The following is a 27,532-nucleotide window of genomic DNA, read 5'->3' on the forward strand; positions in this document are numbered from 1 at the left end:
TTAAAATGCTGTTCTAAAAATGTTAAACTCTTTATTACTAAGCTTGGTGAAATAGAAATTGATTATGATCCGTTTGGGTATATTTTAGCGAGATCTTTAGTACCGATAAATGCTAATTTATAAAATAAATGTAAATCCTGTTCTAAAAATTGAAGGAGTGTCTATTTGTCCTGAAAACTTTAACATATTAGTGATGAAAAGTTACAGAATCAACTTTGCAACTTTTTTTTTTTTAAATAAAAATACTGCACTTTTAAAACTAAATTTTGAAATGGAGTTTTAAAAGTTTTTAAGTTTGTACTCCGAGTGTCCTCTGCACAATAATTCTTATGTACCTTAACAAATGTACAATGGCAAATAAACTTTATTATCATATATACATACATATATATATATGTGTGTGTGTGTGTGTGCATGTGTGTTTGTAAGGTATATAACAAATTCTTTGCCAATCTTACAGGAAATAATATTAGAGTGGCAGAAATTACCCTTGTGTAAAAACATCACACGAAGCAGAATTAGATTATTTGTAACGTGTATTTTTATTTTCTCCACTATTTCACAGAGTGTTTCAAGAACAATATCAACATCACAAACATCACAGTACTCCAACACGGCGGTGAGCGTTTCCTCGCTGCCGGCCCCACGCCTTGGTCCGTTTTAACTTTACGCCAATAAAAAACCCTCGTCATCTAGTCGTGGGGCGGGCAGGGGGAAGCAGGTGAGGCGGGGGGGGGTGGGGGTGACACACAAGCATCATAATATCGACACCGTCACACAACTCAACACATCAATTACTTTTGAGTAATTTAAAGTTAATGTTATACCGAAAAGACACAATGTTTTAATGGAACGGCGGCGAGGAGCACGTGAACAGAAAGACTAAAGACGAGAGTGATTTGTATCACAGTACCGCGTGTCTACGGGCCTCTGCTGGAGAAACTAACCGTTTAAAAAGATCAATGCAGCTAAACACTTTAATCATCTGGTGTTTTTGCCCGTTTAACGAAGGTTCTGGTGCCACTAAAACCTGTTTGGTCCCGCTGTCAGTGTGGATGTTAGTACAGCATTAAAACGATGAGCCCACGTGTTGACAGAAGCGCACACACATGCACATCTGGGGGGGGAAACAGGGGTTAAATAAATACTGGCTGATTATCTGGATCACATTCTGGAAACCTCCGACTTCAACCTCAACGACAGACTTGCCGTCGAACACTTCAGTCGCAAATTGTCTTAAAACCATTTTGATTCGTTTGTTAAAATGAAAAGAAAAAGAAAAAACACAAAAACACAAGCCTGTTCCCTTTAGTATTGTAATTTCACATCGGTTTTAAATACACTTTATCTAGTCATGAAATTCCAATCAGAGAAGAGCAGAGGGCGCAGGCCTGTGACTGGGGGAGTGACGGGAGAGCAGAGCAGATAAGACTAGGACTACGCCACGGCTGAAGGTGGTGGATGTTTAGTAGGCGTGGTTCGCCACGTACAGGGACTTGGAGGCGGCGCCGGCGTTTCCGGACGACTCGTACTTGCCGAGGGCAGCCAGGCTGTTAGCCTGGAGGAGAGGAGAGGACAGAGAGATGGATTTAATGATCAGAACAGGACTGAGGAACCAGACCCTCCCACATACAATACAGGACTGTCTCAGAACATTACAATATTGTGATTTTCTGTAATGCAATTACAAAAACAAAAATGTCATACACTCGGGATCATTTCAAATCAACTGAAATAGTGCAAGCCTTTTATTATTTTTAATATTGCTGATCATGGCTTACAGCTTAAGAAAACTCAAATATCCTATCTTAAAAAATTAGAATATTCTGGGAATCTTAAACTGTAAGCCATGATCAGCAATATTAAAATAATAAAAGGCTTGCAATATTTCAGTTGATTTGTAATGAATCCAGAATGTATGACATTATTTTTATTTATTTATTTTTTTAAAATTGCATTACAGAAAATAAAGAACTTTATCACAATATTCAAATTTTCTGAGACAGTCCTGTATTGATCCAAAAAGTATGGCATCTCTATCAAATGGAGCAAATCACTTACTCATTAAGGCTCCAAAAATCCACTTTTATTAAGCGGTGGAGCCCTGTAATGGCTTTATTAATATAATGAGGTCTATTACCCAATGTTGCTCGGCCCACCCGCCTAATTCTTACTGTATTCCCTCTATACACATATTTAATACACATTTCACATGCCAATTTTTCCTAGAGTAAATATTGTGCCTGCATTTTTATACACACCCTTGTACCTTGGAGTGGACAATGATTATTATTGATTTTTTTTAATTTATGGGTTTGTTATTATATACGTATATTTTGGAGTGAATAATTATGTTGTTGTTTTCTGTTGTTTTATTTGCTTAATACTTAAGTATACAGGACTGTCTCAGAAAATTAGAACATTGTGATAAAGTTCTTTATTTTCTGTAATGCAATTTAAAAAAACAAAAATGTCATACATTCTGGATTCATTACAAATCAACTGAAATATTGCAAGCCTTTTATTATTTTAATATTGCTGATTATGGCTTACAGTTTAAGATTAAGATTCCCAGAATATTCAAATTTTTTGAGATAGGATATTTGAGTTTTCTTAAGCTGTAAACCATGATCAGCAATATTAAAATAATAAAAGGCTTGCAATATTTCAGTTGATTTGTAATGAATCCAGAATGTATGACATTTTTGTAATTGCATTACAGAAAATCACAATATTCTAATTTTCTGAGACAGTCCTGTATATTTTGGAGTGAATAATTATGTTGTTGTTTTCTCTTGTTTTATTTGCTTAATACTTAAGTATAATGTGTACAAATGTTGTGTGCAGCTGAAAAAGGAAAAAGAAAGAAGAAAATGTATATGGTGTATTGTTGTTCAAAACTAAATAAAAATTAAGTTCCAACAGGACTGAGAAGGTTCTCGAGATGCTTCTGACTCCGGACTGACCTCGGCACGCTTGATGAACTCCTCGGTGGCGGCCTTCTCGTTGCTCAGCTCTCCCTTCCAGGCCCCGAGGGCCGAGGCCTGCAGGGCGCGGCCGTAGGAGAAGGTCAGGGCCCAGGGCCGGGCCAGGGGGCAGTTGTTAATGGCATTAAGGTTGATGCTGGCCTCCTCCTCAGACTGGCCTCCAGACAAGAATGTCACTCCTGGGGACAAGAAAGCAAACACAATTTTAAATATTCCTGCTTGTTAGACACTAATGTAACATAAAATTCACATTTGAAGATAATCAGAACTTTTTCTGAGCTCTGAAGAACATATTTGGATGTCTGGAGTGATAGCAAACTCAAAATCTTCAACGTAATGAAACCTGTTCACTGCTGACAAGATTTCAGATTGGTAAAATTAACTATTCTCCTCATCTTTATGGCGTCACATCCCGCCGTGTGATTCAACGCCGTCGCCCTCACTTTGTAACTTTGCTACCAACAACTATCAACAAATATAAAGACATAGTTTATTTGAGGTATAAAAGTGAAGACTGCGTTTAAAGATCAGCAGCTGTGTGTGTTTTGATATTTCATCATGTTGTTTTTGTATGTTTGTATAGATATACGTATATTTATATCATAGTTATATTTATATCATAGTCATATTATATTTATATCATAGTTACTGTATATTATATGATAGAGCTTACATTTGGTATTAAACAGGTTATTTCTGTAAACATATATATATTTATTTATACAAATTAGTGTATAGTATAAAACGTAAATACAGGCATATAATTTATGTTTAGTTGTGGAAAGGGGGTGGAATTAAATAAGTTTATACTTTCTCCCACTCCTTTTCGAACATGTAACTGAAATATGTTTTTTGATGTGTGTTTTTTTTTTCTTTGTGGTGGAATGAACCTGTATTTGTTTCTCTTATCATTTTTTTCATACATACGAAATAAATAAAAACGAACGAATGAACCAAAAGCAAAGTTTCATCAGCTGTTGCATAATTTAGTGTAAAAACTAAATTAGCTAATAATCCAACTTCTAGCTGGTATTTTATCTGCTTCCTTTAAAGTTACTGAATGCACAAGAAACTAAAGTAAAAGCATAAACTTAAAGAAGGGTTTTGTGGCAGTAGTGGCCTTTATTGAGGAAGTAGGTAGACAGGAAGTGGGTAGAGATGGGGGTAGAGACACTGCAGTCGTCAGATGATTAAGAGGTGGAGCCCCGATGAGATGTAAAATGAGTAAGTTGTGTTACAGCAACCACGTTGTATAAGTGACCTATGTATTTAGTGAGCCTCTCTAATGCCTGCTCAACCCACTGATCCATCCAGGGCTCCAGCATAAACCTTTAACCGTAGCCTCACAAGACGTCCCATACAGAGAACTGAGGCTTCAGGGCTTAATTAGGGAGATTTCATGGACTGGGGGGGGGGTCTCCATTAGGAATGGGTGATATTTTACCGTTCACGATATACCGTCAAAAAAATTCCTACCGATAAGAATTTGTCATCTCGCGGTAAAAACGATAAATTCCCGTTGATGACGTTTTTGTGTAAAGCTGATTTATGGTTCTGCGTTAAATCCCGTACGTGAAGGAAGGAAGGAAGGAAGGAAGGAAGGGAAAAAAGAAGGAAGGAAGGAAGGAAATGAGAAAGAAAGAAAGAAAGAAAGACAGAAATGAAAAAGAAAGAAAGACAGAAATGAGAAAGAAAGAAAGAAAGACAGAAATGAGAAAGAAAGAAAGAAAGACAGAAATGAGAAAGAAAGAAAGAAAGACAGAAATGAGAAAGAAAGAAAGACAGAAATGAGAAAGAAAGAAAGACAGAAATGAGAAAGAAAGAAAGACAGAAATGAGAAAGAAAGAAAGACAGAAATGAGAAAGAAAGAAAGACAAAAAGAAAGAAAGAAAGAAAGAAAGAAAGACAGAAATGAGAAAGAAAGAAAGACAGAAATGAGAAAGAAAGAAAGACAGAAATGAGAAAGAAAGAAAGACAAAAAGAAAGAAAGACAGAAATGAGAAAGAAAGAAAGAAAGACAGAAATGAGAAAGAAAGAAAGAAAGACAGAAATGAGAAAGAAAGAAAGACAGAAATGAGAAAGAAAGAAAGAAAGAAAGACAGAAATGAGAAAGAAAGAAAGACAGAAATGAGAAAGAAAGAAAGAAAGAAAGACAGAAATGAGAAAGAAAGAAAGACAGAAATGAGAAAGAAAGAAAGACAAAAAGAAAGAAAGACAGAAAGAAAGAAAGAAAGAAAGAAAGAAAGAAAGAAAGAAAGAAAGAAAGAAAGAAAGATAGATTTATAGTTACAAAGGTGGAGTTGAATTGGTATTTTTTTTTTAAATCGTCATTTTTATCGTTATCAGGATAAATGCCAGAATTTATTGTGATAATTTTTTTAGTCCATACCGCCCATCCCTAGTCTCCATCTCCAAAAACACAGCTATTATATTAATTATAGTTCTGTTTCCGTTACTTAGAGATCTGCACAAAACACACGTGTTGAAGAAGAAATCTTCTTCTGTCATGAAAAACTGCTTTAATTAGACAAAAACACTTTCACAATGTCGTTTTTCAGGTGATTCAATAATCCAGATGTAGAGTCAATATTAAGTCATCAAAATTTAGTTTCCAGCTGTTTTTGGCCTCATTTATACGATGTAGTTGTGCTGTTTAGTTTAGTTTAGTTTATTTAAGGATCCCCATTAGAAGCACACAGATGTGCCTCTAGTCTTCCTGGGATCCTGAACATATAAATACAGTACAGTGCAGTCATACAAAAAAAAGAACGACAACAAAAACATTTAAAAAAAACAATTAAGCAGGCTGCACGGACCTAAAATGATAAAAACATAAATTTAAGAGTAATACTGATAAACAGTAAAGTAAATAGAGCCAAATTAAGCCAAATTGCTGTGACACAACTTAATCATTCTGCATCACATTAGGCCCAGGTCGTCATTGTAAATGAGAAACGGTTCTCAACTTAAATAAAAGTTAAATAAAAATAAAATAAATAAATCAGGACTTTACCTGTGAATAACCATCTGAGTGATCTCTTCATCACCTGACTAATGTCTCAACCGCGGTCGCAGCAAACGAGATCATTTAACAGACTGAAGATGTTTTTAATTCATCTTCTTCAATTTTGAGGTTTCCTTGTTAGGAAGAGTACTACTGCTACTACTACTACTATTACTGCTACTACTGCTGCTACAGTATTACTACTACCACAGCTACTACTACTGCTACTGTGATTACTACTACTGCTACTATTACTACTACTACTACCATATTACTACTATTACTACTACTACTACTACTTATACTGCTATTACTACTATTACTATTATTGCTACTATTACTATTATTGCTACTATTACTACTATTACTGCTGCTACAGTACTACTACTACCACAGCTACTACTACTGATACTGCTACTACTGTCATCATGGGCGTCAGTTTGATTTCAGAAGTGCTGGGGACATTTACCATAAACCTGAGTAAGGTTTGAAAAGTGCTGGGTACGAGCTAGGCCCATTACTTCCGAATTGAGGTTTCATGATAAATAATAGGCATTGCATTAGATGATGCATATTGACGCGATATTGTCCCCATATTAAAAGCCATCTGCGCGGTCTTATTTAGGTCGTCGGAAACATCATATACATATTGCAAGCCTTTTATTATTTTAATATTGCTGATCGTGGCTTACAGTTAAAGAAAACTCAAATATCCTATCTCAAAAAATTAGAATATTCTGGGAATCTTAATCTTAAACTGTAAGCCATAATCAGCAATATTAAAATAATAAAAGGATTGCAATATTTCAGTTGATTTGTAATGAATCCAGAATGTATTATATTTTTGGACTCCAGAAAAATAAAGGACTTTATCACAATATTCTAATTTTCTGAGACAGTCCTGTAAACTTGTTTATGTCGTTGTGCTGAACCACTTCTGAATATCCACGGTTACTTTGTGTTAACGGAGCAGCAGAGAGCAGAGTCTTGCTGCTGCAGGAAACTGCGCGTTGGAAGCAGATGAGTGACGGACACTGGCTGATTTATGGTTCTGCGTTGCACCAACGCAAAGTGACGGCGTAGGATACGCAGGGATGCGAACGTACGGTACGCAACGCTGCGTAACCTACGCCGTAGGCTACGCCGTCGATTTAACGCGGAACCATAAATCAGGCGCATTTGTCAGTTTTTTCAGACTTTTCGTCTTTTCAACTGAGCATGAAGACACATAAGATGAGGGTGCAATGCATGCTTATGCACCCTCGTGGAACCGGGCCTGCGGAACGCAATTTTTAATTCCCAATTCCCAAGCCCTACCTGGAGGTGAAGCTCAGTCCTCCCCGCAGCGCTGTCTGTCACACACATATAGATCTGGGCACAGACGCAGCAGGTCCTGTTGTCCTGCCACTAAGATTTTGCTGGCCTTAATGTTTCCTGTGTTTTATTTTGTTATTATTGATAAATTTAGTGTTGATGTGTGTGTGTGTGACAGACGTGTGTATGGGGCGTTAATGAAAATACGGGACAAATCGCGTCTTACTTAATTTTTTTTTTTTTTTTTTTTTTTTTTTTTAAGTGGTGGGGACAAATCTGCTCGTCAGACAAAGTGGTGGGGACGCGTCCCCACCGTCCCCGGTGGAAATGACGCGCCTGACTGTCATTACTACTACTTTTTTTTTAATCACCCTACCAACACCCTCTACCAAAGCTACAGTCCTGGGCATTGCTCTACCAACCCCGGGGAGCCCTGCACTGCACTTAACCTGAGGAGTGATGGACCGCTTCTTTTCACCAGACAGGGTGGGGTTTCTCCGGCCGGACGTAGCGCGTGGAAGGATCACGTTATTCCGGCCGGATCCTCCCCACCCAATCTGTCCCCCGGTTGGCCAGAGGGGGCAGTGTGCATGTTTTTGTGAGCCAATGGAACACAGGGAGAACATGCAAACTCCACACAGAAAGGCCCTTTCACCAACCCCACCCATGGTGTGGGTGCTGAAGTCATGGGGGAACTAACACGCACTTCAGCACCCACAGCGTCCCCGGCGGGAATCGAACCCAGGACCTTTTTGCTGTGAGACGGCTGCACTACCTGCTGCACCACCGTGCCATACTTCTAACTCAAGAGTGTAAACACAATACAGTAAAGTGAGACCTCAGATCTCCTGCTCGGAGCAGCAACATAAACCACAACTTTTACCTGGGACGGCTGGGGGAACGGTGCGACGCAGGGCGGTGACGGTTGCCATGGCGATCTCCTCGTTGCCGAACTTGGTGGGACAGGAGTGTCCGGGCGTGACCATGTTGGGCTTCAGCAGCGTCCCCTCCAGGTACACGTGGTGGTCGGACAGGGCCTTGTACACGGCAGCCAGGACCTGCAGGCACAGCGGAGAGTCGGGTTCACCGGTCACATGGTCAGACGGGTCACATGGTCACGGATCAAGACCTTCCTTTTTAGTTCAGATTATAACTGACGCCACGTTTACACGTAGCCGGGTATTTACAAAAACGGATATTTCCCCCTCTACGCTTTGAAAAATACTAGGGCTGCAGCTATCGAATATTTCAGTAATCGAGTATTCTACTGAAAATTCCATCGATTAATCGGATAAAACATTTTTGTTTAGTTAAAGAGCAATTATAAATAAACATAAGATGTTAGATGTTAATTGACATTACTAAGACTAAATTATATAATACAGTAGGTTCATGGCTGTGCATTTATAAACCCTGAACTTACACCAGTCGACCAAATTCACTGCCTTTACTCAAAAAACTAAGGATCTTACCAAGAAATATTCTTATTTCTAACCTTAAAATGCCATTACACCTGATAACACACATCACTTAAAAGGTTAGGTGTTTTTCCCACGTGTTTCAATTGAACTTTCATTTGTGTCAAGCAAATTTTAAGTTGTAGTTAAGTTTTAGGTTAAAGTCTTTGTAAGATTTTGAGTTTTGGCAGTGTTCAAAATATAATTCTGAGACCTGCTGTATTGGAGCACATTTTCTTTTAGTTAAAACTGTAGCGGGAACAGATGTTTAGAGGAACCTATGTATGTACCGGGTTAGAGGGGGAACATATAGGAGAACGGACCAGAAGAATATAGAGTGGATTGAAAATAAAAGTTAAGCACTGAGCATTTTTTGTAATCAAATTACTCGAGGAATCGTTTCAGCCCTAAAAAAATACCATCATTTCCACGAATCTGCATAAATACACTGTTAAGGTGCTATGAGCAGCCAAACCTGCAGGGGGCAGTGTAACGAGAAGATAAAGTCATGCTAGCCAATCAGAATCCTGGAAAAAAACATCAACAAATGACACGAGTAACTTCCAGTTACTTCCAAGATGAACGAGAGTCTTTCGTTTGGAGTGACAGAGAAGTGGAGTTACTTTTAAGTGTGACTTTAGAATATAAAACAGGTAAAATACAAGAAAATATTGACGGTGGCCAAACTAATTGTAAACACATGTGTCACTCATGACGCTGGTGACGTTTCTGTCTCATAATGTGACGTTCTGAAGTCTAAATGTCCGTTTCTCTCCGTTTACAAGCAAACATGAAGACGGCGTTTTTGAAAATCTCCACTTTGGCCGGAGTTTTCAGAAATGATCGTTTTTGGTGACTTTGAGCTTCATTTTCGTGTAAACGAACAGCCAAAACGCATGAAAACACCACCGTTTGGTTTTTTACGTGTAAACGGGGCCTGAATTTTATTTATTTCATTAGTGTGGTTTAGTTTAATGTTATCTAGTTATTTCTTATAATTTTAATTAATTATTTTTCAATTATTTTATTATGTACTTATTCTTTTTTTTATTCTGATCCTTTATTTAAATGTACAATTTATAAAAATAATTTTAAACAATATTTTTTTATTAATTTCTCACTTTTACAAGTAAAGAATGGATACATAATATGATCCACAGAAAATGTACTTATTCTTTTATATCAACTTTTATCTATATTTGTTCTTAGGTTTATTTTAATGTTGTTTTTACTGTTTAACATGTTAACTCCAGAGTTTTTCTTCCACACCGGGTTCCGATTCCCAAAATATCGTTCCTCACCTCAGCGTCAAGTCAGGTATTTAAAACATAATTATGAACATCATAAATAAATAATGTCTATGTAAAGTGAGGATGTGTGTGAAAATGACCAGATGTGTGTTTTTAACCCTGAGTGTGTGAGTTTTTCTATGTTAAATGTTGATTTTATTATGAAAAGCACTTTGCGTTACTCGTGCTTTATAAATAAAGTTTGATTTCAAAGGAAATTCCTCCCAGACACAAGAAGAAGGTCCAACTCTGCACAAATGTGAGATCTTTAACATGCACGCTCCACGTTTACCTTCTCTGAGAAGTACTGTTATTATTCTTTAATATGTTAACTCCAGAGCTTTACCTCGTGAGGATCTTCCACACCGAGTTCCGATTCCCAAAATATAATTCCTCACCTTAGCGTCAAGTCAGGTATTTATTTATCTAGGTAGTTATTTATTTATGATGTTCATGATTATGTTTTAATGTCTATGTGGGAGTGTACATTTGTGCTGTGTGGGTATTAAAGTGAGGATGTGTGTGAAAATGACCAGATGTGTGTTTTTAACCATGAATGTGTGAGTTTTTCTAAGTTAAATGTTGATTTTATTAAGTATGAAAAGTGCTTTATAAATAAAGTTTGATTTGATTTCAAAGGAAATTCCTCCCAGACACAAGAAGAAGGTCCAACTCCACGCTAATGTGTGATTTCTAACATGCAGGCTCCACGTTTACCTTCTCGGAGACGTACTGGCAGCGCTTCAGGTCGTGGTCTCCGTCAGGGAGGATCTCAGGCTCCACGATGGGGACGATGCCGTTCTGGTGACGATAAAACAAGATAAAAAAGGTATAAACTCAGAACTCTTCTAGGTATTCTGGTGCCGCTGCGCCGGCGTCGCCCCCACCTGCTGGCAGATGCTGGCGTACCGCGCCAGGACGTTGGCGTTCTCAAAGATGGCCAGCTCCGAGGGCGTGGTCTCCGAGATCTTCAGCACGCAGCGCCACTTGGCGAAGTCGGCGCCGTCCTTCTTGTACTGCGCACAGCGCTCGGAGAGGCCGTCCAGACCTGCAGACACACAGAACCCCCGTCAGAGAGGCAGCGCGGCGTCTCTGAGCCTCGGGGAGGACGTTAAACTCACCCTGGGTGGTGGTCTCTCCGTTGGTTCCTGCCAGGGGGACCACACCTTTGTCCACCTGGAGAGAAAGAGAGGGATCTCTGAAAACCTGCAGCCGTCCCTGAACACACTTGAACACGCAAGCTCGTCTCCACAGCCTGAGCTGCTGTTCTGCTGCTTTAGTGTGGCACTAATGACACTTTTCCACTAGAACAGGAGTCGGCAACCCGCGGCTCTAGTGGCTCCTGGAGCTTTTTCAAAAATGTTGGACCTTTTTTTTCTTCCTTTTTTTCCCAATTTTTTCTTCTTTAATCCTTCTCTTTTTTTCTTCCTTTTTAATCCCGATATTTCGACTTTTTTGCTCGAAATTTCGACTTTTTTGCTCAAAATTTCGACTTTTTTGCTCAAAATTTCGACTTTTTTGCTCAAAATTTCGACTCTTTTCTCGACATTTCGACTTTTTTTGCTCGAAATTTCGACTTTTTTTGCTCGAAATTTCGACTTTTTTCCTCGACATTTCGACTTTTTTCTCGACATTTCGACTTTTTTCTCAAGATTGTACTTCAACATTATTCTTGACATTTTGACTTTTTGACTTTTTTCTCGAAGTGCAGTGAAAAAAAAAATCTTCCCCCAGTTCTAACTAATATAGATACATGCAGCATGTGTTGCCTTCATTTTAAGGCTTATACAAGACTTTTCATTTTTTGCGGCTCCAGACATATTTGTTTTTTTGTCCAATATGGCTCTTTCAACATTTTGGGTTGCCAACCGCTGCACCAGCACCTACTCGGCTTTAATCATCTCAACTCGGCCTGGTTTCTTTTCCACTACAATCCATCACCTGGAGCAGAAGTAGGAGGTTGAAGCGAAGCTGCTGTGACGTATTTGATTGTGTCTAAACAGAGAAGATAACAACACTAAAGATGTAGAACCTGGAGGAGATGATAGATGTGCTGCTGGGTCTGTGGCTTGTGTTTGATATCAAGTTAAAAATGAGAGCGAGAGAAGCTTTTTAATGTTTTTAGTTTGTCTCTGCTGCTCTCATTTTTTAACTTTATATCAAACACAAGCCACAGACCAGCAGCACATTTATCATCTCCTCCAGGTTCTACATCTTTAGTGTTGTTGTCTTCTTCATTTAGATACACAATCAAATACGTCACAGCAGCTTCTCCAACCTCCTACTTCTGCTCCAGGTGCTGAATTGTTATGGAAAAGAAACCAGGCCGAGTTGAGATGAGTAGAGCTGAGTAGGTTCTAGTGGAAAAGTGCCATTAGTCAGTTTTAACAACAATAAAACTTTTTCACCGCGAACGGATGAATGTTTAACTGCCTGCAGAATAATATCTGGACCAGCCGTCTCCTGATTGGCTCTCGTGTTTCTGCAGACGGATGTTGAGCTGAAACCAGTAACGTTGCTTTCATAGTGAAAGATAAATCAGAAAGACGAACCTTAAACATTTAAATATTTGCTGATTCTTTTCGTCGGACAAGAATATTTAGGTTTTTAAATACCTGACATGTTTCTGCGATTTGTGACCCACCTTTCAATCTGCCTACCTCCTTTTAACATCAGCTGATGAAGGTGGAAGTGATCACCGAAACATGTCAGGTGTTTAAAAATCTAAATATTCTTGTCCGACGGAAAGAATCAAGTTAAATTATAAAGCCGTGGACAAAGTAAACTTTATTAAATGATTGTAATGTTTGTTTGTGGTGTACCTTGATGCCGACCACCATGCCGCGGTCCTTGATGAGCTTGGCGAAGCAGGTGCCGTCGTCTGAGTTCTGGTAGAGCGTTTCGTGGAAGAAGATGACGCCGCCGATGCAGTTGTCGATGCGCTGGTCGGCGGTGAAGAGCAGCTGGCGGTAGCGGCGCCGGTTCTCCTCCGTGTTCTCCACCCCGATGGGGTTCAGGCGCTTGGCCATGCTGCCTGAGCACGACACACACACACACGCAGGTTCATTACACACACATGCAGGTTCATTACAACCAGTACTGGAGTTGAGGGGGGATGAGGGGGGATGGCATCCCTCCTCATTCCCCCTGTAAAACTGCCATCCCCCCTTTCCATCCCTTATGTCATTTCATCAATGAATGTGGTTTTACTGCTATTTCAACATTTAGAGTCATCACCAGAAAAATAACTTATTTGACAATTTTCACCTGTTTCAAGTAAATTTTCACTTGAAATAAGTAGAAAAATCTGCCAGTGGGACAAGATTTATCTTCTTATTACAAGCAAAAAAAATCCACATTTCCACTGGCAGATTTTTCTACTTATTTCAAGTGAAAATCTACTTGAAACAGGTGAAAATTGTTGTTTTTTCCAGTGATGAGTCTTGTTTTAAGTGTAATGAGATTTTTGTACTAAAATGAGACATTTTAACTAGAAATAAGACAAATATTCTTGTTAAGATTGTGAGTTTTTGCAGTGATCCATTTTACTTACCCTGTGAAGGACAGAGTCATATTGATAAGTTCAGAAAAGTGTTTTATATTTTTGTGTTTTGATGTATTTGATGTAAGCCCAGTGGATATTTAAAGCTTACAGAAGGCTGCATTTAATCTGTCATTTCTGCAGGTGTTTTGGTCAGTGCTATTATTTGTAATATATTATATTATTTGTAATCAGCACAAATTATCTGTCCCCATATGATAAAATCCACCATCCCCCCTGATTTTTTTTTTTACAACTCGAGTACTGATTACAACACCTACTAAAACCTGAATCAGGACAAATTCAGACTACGAGGATGGTTATATGTAAGGGATATAGCCCGAAGGGGTGGACATTAACATACATTTATACCACGGTCTGTGTGAATACTCGATTCTGATTGGCTGGCAGGTTTACATTAAAAGTGATAACCTACACCTAGAAAACAAGTTCGGTCAAATTGCCTGATATCTTTAATATCATTGCGCTGGATCAACTGCCAGGTGGTAACCACGGCAACGGAGATTCAGAGAAGAAGAGCCGGCTACCGCAGGGTGAGTGATTAAGTCATTTCTTTTCATTTATTTGGTGAATTTAACAATTTTGATGACTTGGATGCAGAAGAGGAGAGAAAAGATAATATCTGAGCGGACAAGAATATCTCTGTTACCAAGGAAACTGAGTTATGGCTTGTTAAAAAACTTTGTAATTTACCAGGTTACAACGGCTGCATACGAGACATTAAATCATCTTACCATCTTAAACCTCTGACTGTATCATTTAATTCATTATGTAGATTTGTGTTACGTTGTCCTTTCAGAAACACATCATTGTTTTATGTTTGATTCATTGAACTGGTTGCAACCCAAATCTAGACGGCAATTTCACTGGCTTCACTTCCTTTTTAAATGTGTTTATTTTCACTGTCCTCCCTATTTAAAAGAACTCCTGATTCTATATAACTCTCCATACTCACTCAGACATATGGATTTTCCTTTTTTCTTTGTTCCTAGAATTTTAAAAGAGGTTGGTAAAAGATCATTTTATTTTAAAGCTCCATCAGATTGGAATAATCTTCCCCTCTTTTTGCGTTCTATTACCTCTTTTCATTGTTTTAAGTTGGCATTATATCCTCATCTTAAAACAAATTGCCTTTGTTTTTAATTTATTTATTTATGTATTTTTTGTCCTTTTTTCTATTTATTTATTTTCTCTCTATTATGTTATATTTATCTCATTGTTTCAGTTATTCAATTAGTCTACTTTGTAACTAGACTTATGTGTGTAGGGGTTGTGTGTGAGTAAGATGTCTGTGTTTGTTTTATGTCATGTATGTCTGTACTGTAATGTGATATATTGTAATGTTGTATGTTTTATGGGACCCCCTTGAAAATGAGATGTTACATCTCAAGGGGCTATCCTTTAATAAATTCTAAATAGTCCGCTCAGCCACGGCTTGTTATAAAACTAATAATTTCAACTGAAAACACATTAAAGCCCGAATAACTGATTTAATATTTATGTTTTTTGGTAAGTGACCGTGGTATAAGCGGGATAATGCCCTTTGAGGTGAACATTAACATAAATATATGGACTTCGCGGAGGCAAACGCCCCTGCGTCGTCCATATATTGTGTTAATCTGCATGATGAGTCTTAAAACTTAACATTTTTCCAGCAATGAGGGAAATTTAGTGCATATAATCTAATTTACTGCCATTTTTATTATGCAGGTGAACACACACGTACCGGTGGACTCATCGGCGGCGAGGATGCCCTTCCCCGGGGCGACTATCCTCTGAGCGATGTCCTGCAGCTCCTTCTTCTGCTCGGGAGTCAGGGCAGGATACTGGTGAGTCATGGCGGCTGAAACACAGAGAGAGACACTTCCTTTCAGCGCGGGTCGGGCTGGACGACTGCCCAGCACTGGCCTCATTTCTCGGCCCTCTATTGTCTGCAGCATACTTTAACTCGCTTTAGCGCTCCAACAGGGCGGCACTCGGCCCCCTGATCCAGAGAGGCCTCGGGTTTTTATACGACTGATCAACCTGCTTCAGATTTGGGGATTTCAGGAATATTTTTCGTTGGCACGAGCCGTGTGCAGAGTTCCCTTCCTCACCCTGCAACGCAGCATGATTCTGCTACTTTTCATCACTAATATGTTAAAGTTTTCAGCACAAATAGACACTCCTTCTTTTAGAAGAACAGGATTTAGATTTATTTTATAAATTAGTATTTATCGGTACTAGAGATGTAGCTAAAATATACCCAAACGGATCCTAATCAATTTCTATTTCACCAAGCTTAGTAATGAAGAGTTAAACATTTTTAGAATAGGATTTTAATTTCTTTTATTTATATATATATATATATATATATATATATATATATATTTATATATATATATATATATATATATATATAAGTATTTATTGCTTCGATTGTTTTTTTATTCTGAAAGAGATCCAGGTTAAATTAAAAAGGACCGTCTCAGAAAATTAGAATATTGTGATAGTTTTTTTTATTTTTATTATTTATTTATTTTTTATTTTCTGTAATGCAAATAAAAAAACAAAAATGTCATACATTCTGGATTCATTACAAATCAACTGAAATATTGCAAGCCTTTTATTATTTTAATATTGCTGATTATGACTTACAGTTTAAGATTAAAATTCCCAGAATATTCAAATTTTTTGAGATAGGATATTTGAGTTTTCTTAAGCTGTAAGCCATGATCAGCAATATTAAAATAATAAAAGGCTTTCAATATTTCAGTTGATTTGTAATGAATCCAGAATGTATGACATTTTTGCATTACAGAAAATAAAGGACTTTATCACAATATTCTAATTTTCTGAGACAAGTATTTAGTATTTATTGGTTCAATTGTTTTTTCTTCTGAAAGAGCTCCAGCTAAAATATACCTAAATAGATCATAATCAATTTTAGTTTTTTAATGTGACCGATCAACCTGCTTGAGATTTGGGGATTTCATTAATATTTTTCTTTTGCACGTCCTGTGTTTGGTGGCAGGAGCCGTCCGTGTGCAGGGCCTCAAACCAGATTACCGAGTTCCCTTCCTCACCCTTCCGTAAATAAGCAGTTACACAACTCCTCCGCCCCTCCTTCCTGCCTCTGAATCCCAGCAGACCGAGAGAGACGGGGGGGGGGGGGGTGTGTGTTATAAAACAACGCTCTTACAGACTCCTGCCAGTCCTCATTATAGCTGCAGGACTGGATGCAACACGGCTCGTTTGCCTCTCCTCAGCAACACCCCCCTCCGTCGTAAATTACACCTACACAGGCTTTATGCCTCTTTTTTGTGTGTGTCTTGATTAAAATGAAACTTCAAACCCTCCATCCATCCAGTGCTGCTACTTTGTGACTACAAATTATTTCCGCCCAAGTCCTGCAGGACAAACACAAACGGGACTTGTGTAAATTTCCACTGAGTCGCGGCTCTAAAGCGAGGAGGTTACAGGCCGCAGCTTGTCCTTCTGCTCGGCTCGCTGAGCTCTGTTCACATCGGTATGTGCCACTATAGATCAGCTGCAGATCAATCTGTCTGATGGGAGGCTGGTGGGTTTTTACAAGGTTAGAGAGACGAGCTGCTGCACCGACATTCGCTTGAAATAAAGAGCTGGACTGCAAATCATCAGTTTGAATGAATAAAAGTGTGAAAATGAATCTGAATTTACAGTTCACACTAGGGCTGGGGATCGATTCAAATGTCAAGAATCGATTCCAATTCTTAAGATTCAGAATCGATTATCACGCTTTCATTCAATCCGATTCGATTTAATCCGATATCTATTTGGGTTAGTGTTATTAAAACTGTTTTTTCAGCTGTTGCATTAATTATATGAGTAGGGGGTGGGCAAAAATATTGATACGGCAATATATCGCGATACATAGTCTCCCGATACGATATCGATATTCAATGTATGTATCGCGATATATTGCCGTATCAATATTTTTGCCCACCCCTAGCTGTACTGTATTTTTTTTATTTCAGTGTGGGTGAGACACTGCATTTTATTTTGAGTATTTTGTATCTAAGAATAATGCACACACTGCACTTTTCATTGTGTTTCAGTGTGTGTTTTCATGCAAATATGTTGCATAATTAAAATGGAAAGTTTGAATTACATTGTTTTGACTCAGTCTGTCCAATGCATTATCACTATCATCTGATGTACATATATACAACTTGGATTTTAAGATGTGTAATGCATTTTTTAATTTTTCGGTGAACTATGTAGAATATCGCGATATATCGCATAATCGGGATATCGCAATTTGTATCGTATCGTGGCTCAAGTATCGTGATGCGTATCGTATCGTGAGGTCCTTCCCAATACCCAACCCTATATATGACTGTAGTTCTGCAACATATTAATACTAGTATTATATTGAGATTCAACAGTAAGTATTGCAGCTAATGATGCTGTAAGGACCAATCAGCTCCCAGAATGCTGATAGAACTGATTTCAGAAACATTGTGGGGCAGAATTATCAAACAGATCCAGAGACGTATGAAATCATATGTTTCATTTTGTCCCATTTATGATAATTGGGTTTTTAGCATTTTATGCAAATGTAACCCCAAGACGGTATATAAAGCAAAGAAATATAGCCAATTTATGCAATTATAACTGAAAACTTTAATTTTTTCATACCTTTAAACATATTTAAAGGCAAAAACATGACACTAGTTATGCTCGTGTCCAATAAAACATTCCTTTTTTGGGCGTAAACAAAAAAAATGATGATGGAAATGATGGAAAAAAAAAAATAAAAAAAAATCTTTAGACATATTGATCGATTTTTAGGAATTAATATGAGAATCGATTTAGAATCGTAAAATCGATCTTTTCAACACAGGCCTAGTTCACACGAGGACATAACAGTTATATCTCGGCTCCCAACAGAGGTTGGTTTACCGTGATAAGACACTGCCTGATATACTCTGTATCCTCTACGTTAATCCTCAGCTTAAAGCGAGGAGATAACGACCTTTACAGCACACGGGGATCCTCCATTAAAAAAGGCCTGCAGGTAAAGCAGCACAAGCAGCTCGCCGCGTTTCACTACAGTTTAAATTAAAGTGAAATCAGCCTGCAGGGGGTCACGAATCCCCCCAGGACGACCGCTGGATCCAAATATAAACCCAATCCAGACATCTCCAGCGAATTACAGCAAGTATTTACACTTGATAAGGCCATTCTCAGGCCGTGATGTGTGGGGTTTCAGTTCGTCTGGGTGTTTTCAACGCCTGACAAAACGTCACGCTCAGCAAATACCTGCTCTCTTTTGTGCGTTTTCCAGCTCACTTGTTCCACTGTGTTTGGTCTTGTTTGGTCATGAAACAATATTGCAAACTTGTTTGCACGCCTGTGGGGAATCTGAGTGTCAAATGCAACAAATAGCTAAAGATTATGACACATAGGAACAGTTTTTTTTTAAACTGCAGCTCTTTTCAGTGGAAAATGGAGCTCAGGAACACAAAGGCGTGGTATCAGATGACTTGAATGACGACGAGGGACGTCCAAGTTCAGCCGAAGGGAAGGGACACGAGCTGATAAGTTTTTTTATTGATACCAATTCCATTATTCAGCCTGTCTGGCGCCATTTCCTTTATTGATTCCTGGTGAAGTATCTGTGCAGACGAATAGTTCACAACAGGCTTTTAGCAAAAGCAGCTGGTGTGTTAATCTCCTCGTGTGAACCCGGATGGGTTCATTTAGCTGGCTAAGAGCTTGCCTGTCGTATATATGATGGAGGAAATGGCTGTATAAACATGTTTCAGTTTAAAAAGAAATTTAAAGAGAAAAAAATAGCAATGTATGGATGAAATAGTCAAAATGTATAATATATGTGTATGGAAACAGACAATCTACCTTTGATTTTTTTGTTTTTCTTTCTTTGTGATGTTGACTAAGTACGACGAGTATTAGGGCCAAACTAAGAAAAAAAAAATGGAAATTACGAAAATAAAGTCATAATAATATGAGAATAAAGTCGTAATGTTGCGAGAATAAAGTCGTAATATTACGAGAATAAAGTCGTAATATTTTGAGAATAAAGTCATAATATTACGAGAATAAAGTCGTAATATTAAATATATTATAAATAGATAAATATAACTTCACAAGATGCTCAATATTCAACATTTTAACACACTCTTCCTGTTAGAGTTCTCATAAATTACAACTTTATTCTCGTAATGTTACGACTTTATTCTCGTAATGTTACGACTTTATTCTATTACGACTTTATTCTCATAATATTACGACTTTATTCTCATAATATTACGACTTTATTCTCTCAATGTTACGACTTTATTCTCGTAATGTTACGACTTTATTCTCGTAATGTTACGACTTTATTCTCGTAATGTTACGACTTTATCTTCGTAATGTTACGACTTTATCTTCGTAATGTTACGACTTTATCTTCGTAATGTTACGACTTTATCTTCGTAATGTTACGACTTTATTCTCGTAATGTTACGACTTTATCTTCGTAATGTTACGACTTTATTCTCGTAATGTTACGACTTTATTCTCGTAATGTTATGACTTTATTCTCTTTATTGTTCAGTTTTGTTTTGAAGGAGGGGCAGGTTTAATAAGATTTTCTTCTTCCTGCTCCTTTCTGGTTATGGAATATGCTTTTGATTGTGTTGTCATTTTACTTGTTTGTTTTTTTTTGTTTGCATATTTCCATGATCGGAATAAATAACAATGAAATACGAGAATATTAGGGCTATTTACCCTGATGTGTTGGGGCAGTTATGCACAGAAATAATAAAACGATTAGCAAAATGTTGCATCATAAAACCAGATCAGAGGAGAATTATCTGGCCTCTGCGTCTTTATTCTCATCTCCACCCAACTTAGTAGCCGCGCTGCTGCACAGAGCCTTGCAGGTAGGCTGGGAAAAATGTGGCTTCAGGACAAAGGCCTACTGTACTTGTCACCGATGACGATGTCACTTCTGGACGTCGCTCGTATAAGACTGGCTGTCGTCCAAGATGATATGAATTGAGCTTTCTAAATGAATATGGGTGTATCAACCTTTGCTTCCCATGTTTACCACTGAATATAATCCTTCATATGGCTTTTAGGAGTTTTATTTTACTTGTCTGAATTAGGGACGGGCGATATTTTACCGTCCACGATATAGAAAGAAAGAAAGAAAGAAAGAAAGAAAGAAAGAAAGAAAGAAAGAAAGAAAGAAAGAAAGAAAGAAAGAAAGAAAGAAAGAAAGAAAGAAAGAAAGAAAAAAGATATGAGCCAGAAAGAAAGAAAGAAAGAAAGAAAGAAAAAAAAGATATGAGCCAGAAAGAAAGAAAGAAAGAAAGAAAAAAGATATGAGCCAGAAAGAAAGAAAGAAAGAAAGATTACAGTCATTACAGTTTTGCGGTACAGGTGGACTCATTTAATTGGTTTTTATTAATTTAATTGGTGTAGTTTAGTAGCATTTAGAGCAGTGTTTTGGGGGCTCCAAAGACTGAATGTGGTGATAGATTTATAGTTAAAAAGGTTTTTTTTTAATCATCATTTTTATCGTTATCGGGATAAATGCCAGAAATTATTGTGTTAAATTTTTTAGTCCATACCGCCCATCCCTAGTCTGAATGCAGTAAAGGACCATTAAGTGTTAATGAGTGGCAGAGTTTACTTACAGCAGTGCCACACACGGGCGTTTTCCATTTTAGGGCCTGTTTGTTAAGGGAAATACTTTCCATCCACGGGGAAGCATCAGTGCAGAAACAATATGAAGACATGTTTTCTTGTTTTCTGTAGGTCCTAACATCAGAAGTGTCACACTGAGCCCAGTGTGGTGAAAGTGGGCCCTTATTGACCTTGTGCTGTGGATCTGGGCCAAAAACACAGCGCTGACTGGATAAAGGCATGGAGGCCCCGCTAAACGGTTCCCAGGGAACTTGTTTAGGGAGGAAAACGCCAGAGCATTCCTGTTAGGCAGGAAATGTAGCAGAAACAGCGTTTTTAGAGTTGCAAACAAGTCAGAACCAAACGCACCCGCTGTGTTTCAAGATAAGACATGATTAAAAAACGGTTCATTTTTAGTCTGTGTATAAACCACAACATAAACTGAACATATGACATGGTTCAGATGTTCAAATGTGTATTAAAAAAACAAAACAAGAAACCACTCGACACCAATATCAACATTTTAGAGGGACGACAATACCTTAATTAACATGTTTCTGATCAATTATCTACTTTACCTGAATAAAACTAATTATTTCCTTGACCTAAACCTGAAATGTGGCTGAGAGGAGCTCTAATCTTGTAAGGGTAAAGTTTGTTTCTGCTTGCTCGAGGCCACTTCAGCAAGGATATACTGACATGCATATTAGAGGAATAATCTTCATAAAGAAAACAAGATATAAATCTGTTTCCAAGGGTCAAGACGACATGACTTTGAGACATTCCTAGTTCATCAAACTCAAACGCTGGCGATGATGGTTTCCAAGAAGAAGCCTCATACTCACCACTATTATTTGAGGAAAAACCTCTTTAACAATTGTAAATAATAACTGGGAGTAGGGCTGTGTGATTAATTGATTTTAAATCTAAATCGGATTTATTAATTAAGACAATGTTAAAAAAAAAAGAAAAATCGTAAAATCGATTTTCCTCTCGCATCTAGTCTAGTCATCTTTGTTTGGTCAAGAAGATTGTAAATGTTGTCACTTTACTAAACCCAAGGAGGATTTACAGTATCTTTCAGTTGCACTTCATTCCCAATAGGGAAATTTGCTTGCTATTTTTCTTTAAAAATAAAAATATTTGAAACAATTTATTCCATTGTCTTTTATAGTTTTACCAAATAAATCGAAATCGAAAATCGGGTTTTCAGAGAGAGAAAAAAAAAAAAAGGATTTTATTTTTGTCCAAAATCGCCCAGCCCTAACTGGGAGCTCTTTGTTAAGACTATCCGTGCAAGATGAGACCTACATTGTAATAATTTACAGTCTAAATAGGATCAAAACTCAAAGCCGAGCCGGGTTGTGCTACCATCCCTACTCCCCCCTGAGTCGTGTCTGATTTCAGCTGCAGCCTGTTGCACGGCAGGCCGCCACAAGACCAGCACCGTTTCTGCACTGCGACATCAAGATAAACCACCCATCCCCAGCTGCGTCACACAGAGCCTCTTCAAAAAATAAATAAATACATTTACAAAAACATTAAACTGTTTAATCGTGGTCTGATTAAAACCGAATAAGATAAAAACACAAACTATAACATAGATTGTTTGAGACTCGGCCTTCGACTGTCTGATGCGTCAAATCTTTTACCTTGAAAAGGACCAGCCCATAATGCAGTCAGAGATCACACATACACAAACATAGCAATCATGCTGCAGCACTTTTTCTTTCTTAAGCAAGCGATAAACTACAACATTTTGTTGAAGCTTGCAAACTACTGTATAGTGGCTAGCAGTAATAATGCTGCAGGCGGGGGCTGAGTGGGGGGCAAACTCAGTTTTTCTACCTAAAACCAGGGCCAGCATGGCAGTTAAGACAATTTAGAAATGTTCCTCATTTTTAAAGCAAGTAGGGAAAGGATGAGGGCTTCTGAAGAGACATGGGATCTAGGCCTGTGTTGAAAAAAATCGATTTCCCAATTCTAAATCGATTCTCATGTTAATTCCTAAAAATCGATTCATATGTCTAAAGATCGATTTAAAAAAAAAAAATTCCCTTTCTTTTATTTATTTATGTTTTTTTTTTCATCATTACATTACAACTTTTGGTTATTTTTTTGTTTATCCCCAAAAAAGGAATGTTTTGTTGGACACGAGAATAACTGGTGCCATGTTTTTGCCTTTAAATATGTTTAAAGGTATGAAAACATTAAAGTGTTAGGTTATAATTGCATAAATTGTCTATATTTCATTACTTTATATACTGTCTTGGGGTTACATTTGCAAAAAATGCTAAAAACCAAATGCTCAAAAATTAAAAATCAAAATAGACCGAAAATGGAACAAATAAAAACGGAATGTGGGAAAAAATAAAACCGATTTTATACGTCTCTGTTTCCTCCCTGGATCTGTTTGGTAATTCTGCCCCACGATGTTTCTGTTTCAGTTCTATCAGCATTCTGGGAGCTGATTGGTCCTTACAGCATCATTAGCTGCAATACTTGCTGTTGAATCTCAATATAATACTAGTATTAATATGCTGCATGACTACAGTCATATAATTCATGCAACAGCTGAAAAAACAGTTTTAATAACACTAACCCAAATCAATATCGGAATCGAATCTTGATAATCGATTCTGAATCTTAAGAATCGGAATCGAGTCGATTCTTGACATTTGAATCGATCCCCAGCCCTAATGGGGTCTATTGTTTTTCTTTTGTTGCCGTGTGTGCATCGTTATCGCTCCCTGGAGATTTATTGGGCCTGTATCGTTTCCCTCTACGCTGCGAGCTGCAAGAGCTTTGAGGAGGTGGAATGGCTCCTGCAGGTGCGGCACTAATAAAGTAAGAAGCCTGCTTTGCTGCAATGGTTTTTGTTACCAGACGGATTGCTGGCCGTGGCGCTGATACTCGGTGCTGTATTTGGGCTGCTGCTATCTTCAGGCCTGGATCCCGCGGAATAAGCAGGAGCACTGTTACCCATGTAGCTCACTGACACTGGAGCTATAGCAGATCTCAAGGCTCTGGGTGTGTTGCAGTTCAAAGAAGAGGTTGACACGTGTGAAAATGTGCAGGTTATACCAGAGCAACATTTCCATCTAGAACACTGGTTACAAAAAAAAAAAAAACCCCTCTTTCCTCTTTATAAATCTTCAATTATGACATTTTGAACATTTTCTGAGCCGCCATGGCAGTCAGTGGGGGAAGACACTGGATTCAAATTATTATTACTACAATCAACTACATGCAAGAAAACAGTTAAAAAATATTTAACACTTTAATAGATGATTAAATATAATCCAGAATGGTAAATAGTGGGTTTGATTGGGACTGTTGGTCATCAACAATACAGGACTGTCTCAGAAAATTAGAATATTGTGATTTTCTGTAATGCAATTACAAAAACAAAAATAAAAATGTCATACATTCTGGATTCATTACAAATCAACTGAAATATTGCAAGCCTTTTATTATTCTAATATTGCTGATCATGGCTTACAGCTTAAGAAAACTCAAATATCCTATCTCAAAAAATTAGAATATTCTGGGAATCTTAAGCTGTAAGCCATAATCAGAAATATTAAAATAATAAAAAGCTTGCAATATTTCAGTTGATTTGTAATGAATCCAGATTGTATGAAATTTTCGTTTTTTTTTTTTCTTTTTTTTTTTTTTTAAATTGCATTACAGAAAATAAAGAACTTTATCACAATATTCTAATTTTCTGAGACAGTCCTGTATAGCGTCTTGATGACGTCACGTTTACCTTTTCATGACTGAAATGTGTACAAAAGAGTACTACTAGAGAATATTCAATTGTGTTTGATGTAATACCAGACTGTGCTAGAAGGTTACTGTGTTTTGCTCTTAAAAAGGTAAAAATTGTAATATTCCAAGGTTGAATCCTGATATGTTGGTAATATTCGCTCTTTACTAAGTGATAAAGCTATGAATCATTGCATTAGGAATATTATACAGAGAGATATTGTTTCTAAACCTGCAGCAGTTTTCTATTGGAATAATTTATATAATGATAGATTGGAAAAACACATGGGTCTTATCAAGAAAATGTATTATTACAAACAAAGTAAGAGCGGTTACTTTTAAAATACGTCATAGATGCTATCCAGTCAAGACCAATCTTATTAAATATAAGATAAACATTGACACACACAGTTCTTTTTGTGGTAAAGTGGATGAAACAATATCTCACTTATTCTGGAATTGCACATATACTCATGTTCTCTGGATTGACCTCAATAATTTTATAAATGCTAAAGTAGATTCTTCCTTTAAGTTGAGCATTCAACATGTACTACTTGGTGTATCAAAAATGATACGACAAGCCCAGACAAAGTATATTTAAATCAACCTTTTCTTAATTATTGCTAAATATCATATTCACTGTACTAAATTAACTAGCAAACGTACAAATATAATTGTTCTCAAAGCTATATTAATATCGTATTCAGACAGTCTTAACAAAGCGGTTAAAACGAGAAGCTTATGTGAAAAATATAATATTTCCTGATTTCCTTTCCTTTTTATCTATTTATTTTTCCTCCTTAAACCTCAAGCCTTTTATTTTATTTTGATATATAATTTACCGTCCTTAATTTGTAACTGCATTTTATCCTGAGGTTTTGTACCTTTTCTGTATATAGCTGTCAATATATAAAAAAAAAAAAGTGTGATAAATAGTAGAAAAACGAATTGAATGTGACTTCTATTGAAATGTAGAGTGTTAATGTAATCGATTGCCTCAATTTTGTGGGTGTGACGTTTTTCTCTGACTCACTGTCTCCTCCCCCATCAGGCTACGTGCGGCTGCACAGATCCACCGACAGGAAGCACCAACATCATTTCACCCAGAGGAAAAGGTTTTTGCAACCAAGCTTGGTTGTGTCCCTTTAAATTTTGTATCTCTAATAAGATAAGTTAATATCCAAATTTGTTGATGTTGATTGCACATTTTGTAAGATTGAGCCTGAAACTCCCATACATTTGTTTTATCACTGCTCACTCTCATCTGATTTTGGACTGATTTTGAGAATTTTATACATAATTTTAACAATTATGGCTAAAGATGTTATCACTCAGTTTGAATCTGACAATAAACCATTAAGTTACATAGTGAATCTTATTGAGTGCATGAATTTGCACTTTATGTACCGGTATGTGAAACTTTGCTAAAAATAAAGACAGATTTATAAAAAAAGAAAGCGTCACTATCTTTGTGATTAAAATGATGAAAACCAAAAATAACCTTCTTATAATAAAGATGGAAATCAGAAAAAGACAGAATCTATAAGTGAATAATTCACATGACCAGAATAAGTGAGAATATGTTTCAGGATGCCTTTGGCAAAAAGAACAATTAACATCTATATCATTCTTAAATTTGGATAAATATTCTTTTGCAGGGTAGAATTTGTGTATCAATTTAAAAAAAGATGTCTTTGACTTTAAGTGTTGAGTGTTACTGTAATCGATTGCCTCATTTTTGCGGGTGTGACGTTTTTCTATGACTCAAGCCTGTTAAATCGACGCAGAGCCTACGCCGTAGGGAGCGGCGTATGCTCTGCGTCGGTGTAACGCAGGACCATAAATCAGCCTTCCCTGTCTCCTCTTCCCCCCCATCACAGGCTACGTGCGGCTGCACAGATCCACCCCCAACATCTCCGCCCTCCCCCATCACGACTGTCTTCCTCATTTCTAACCAACAAACGTGCTCAAATCGACCATTTTCTTTAAAAAAAGTAAAAAGTAAAGCGTGGATTTAAAGTATAAATGGTGAAATGGTTCCTTCTCCTTCACTTCCATCCTTGAAGGTCACAATTATTACGCCCTTCCTGTTGCGTATTTCCATTTCTGGGGCAAAAATGCGCAACTTTGAAGACATATTTCTACAAAATTACAACCATGTCATAAAAATACAATGAAAAACAAGAGATATTACCTAGGAAGGAAAAGTTATCTCTCGGTTTTTGTCTGAAACAGCATCACATTCCAATCAGCATCAATATCAATATCAATATAGTGTGATCAATAACCACACCGGAGGTATTTTTGTGTGATGTTAGACTATTTTAGACTCTTTTAGACTCTGTTGGACTCGGGTCTTACCTGCTGGAGGATGTTTCTGTGCAGAGAGCAGGTGAGCTGTGAGTGTTTGCAGGATGCGGCGTCGTCTCCGTCTCTGCTGCAGCGCAACGTGACCTTCTACAGGCGCTCCGGCGGGGGGCGGGGCGCATGCG

General features: G+C 37.5%; 1 protein-coding gene across 1 annotated transcript; it reads right to left on the minus strand.

Annotated features, from left to right (window-relative positions):
- Window positions 1–518: 518 nt before the first annotated feature.
- On the minus strand, window positions 519–27,532 carry aldocb (aldolase C, fructose-bisphosphate, b). The gene is made up of 9 exons (XM_061740623.1): window positions 27,402–27,532; window positions 15,340–15,456; window positions 12,874–13,085; window positions 11,173–11,227; window positions 10,939–11,099; window positions 10,769–10,852; window positions 8,189–8,363; window positions 2,967–3,166; window positions 519–1,558 (listed from the first exon to the last, which is right to left on the minus strand). The coding sequence occupies exons 2-9, from the start codon at window positions 15,449–15,451 to the stop codon at window positions 1,466–1,468; spliced, it is 1,092 nt and encodes a 363-aa protein (XP_061596607.1). The 5' UTR covers window positions 15,452–15,456; window positions 27,402–27,532; the 3' UTR covers window positions 519–1,465.

Source organism: Cololabis saira, chromosome 14, assembly GCF_033807715.1.
Source record: "Cololabis saira isolate AMF1-May2022 chromosome 14, fColSai1.1, whole genome shotgun sequence".
Lineage (NCBI taxonomy): Eukaryota > Metazoa > Chordata > Actinopteri > Beloniformes > Belonidae > Cololabis > Cololabis saira.

Coding starts and splice junctions, on each gene's coding strand:
- aldocb (XM_061740623.1), bottom strand. CDS start 15,451: ATGACTCACCAGTATCCTGCCCTGACTCCCGAGCAGAAGAAGGAGCTG. Junction 8,364..10,768: donor GCCAGTACGTCTCCGAGAAG/GTAAACGTGGAG, acceptor CTGTGCCTGCAG/GTCCTGGCTGCCGTGTACAA. Junction 3,167..8,188: donor CGTTCCCCCAGCCGTCCCAG/GTAAAAGTTGTG, acceptor TCTTGTCCCCAG/GAGTGACATTCTTGTCTGGA.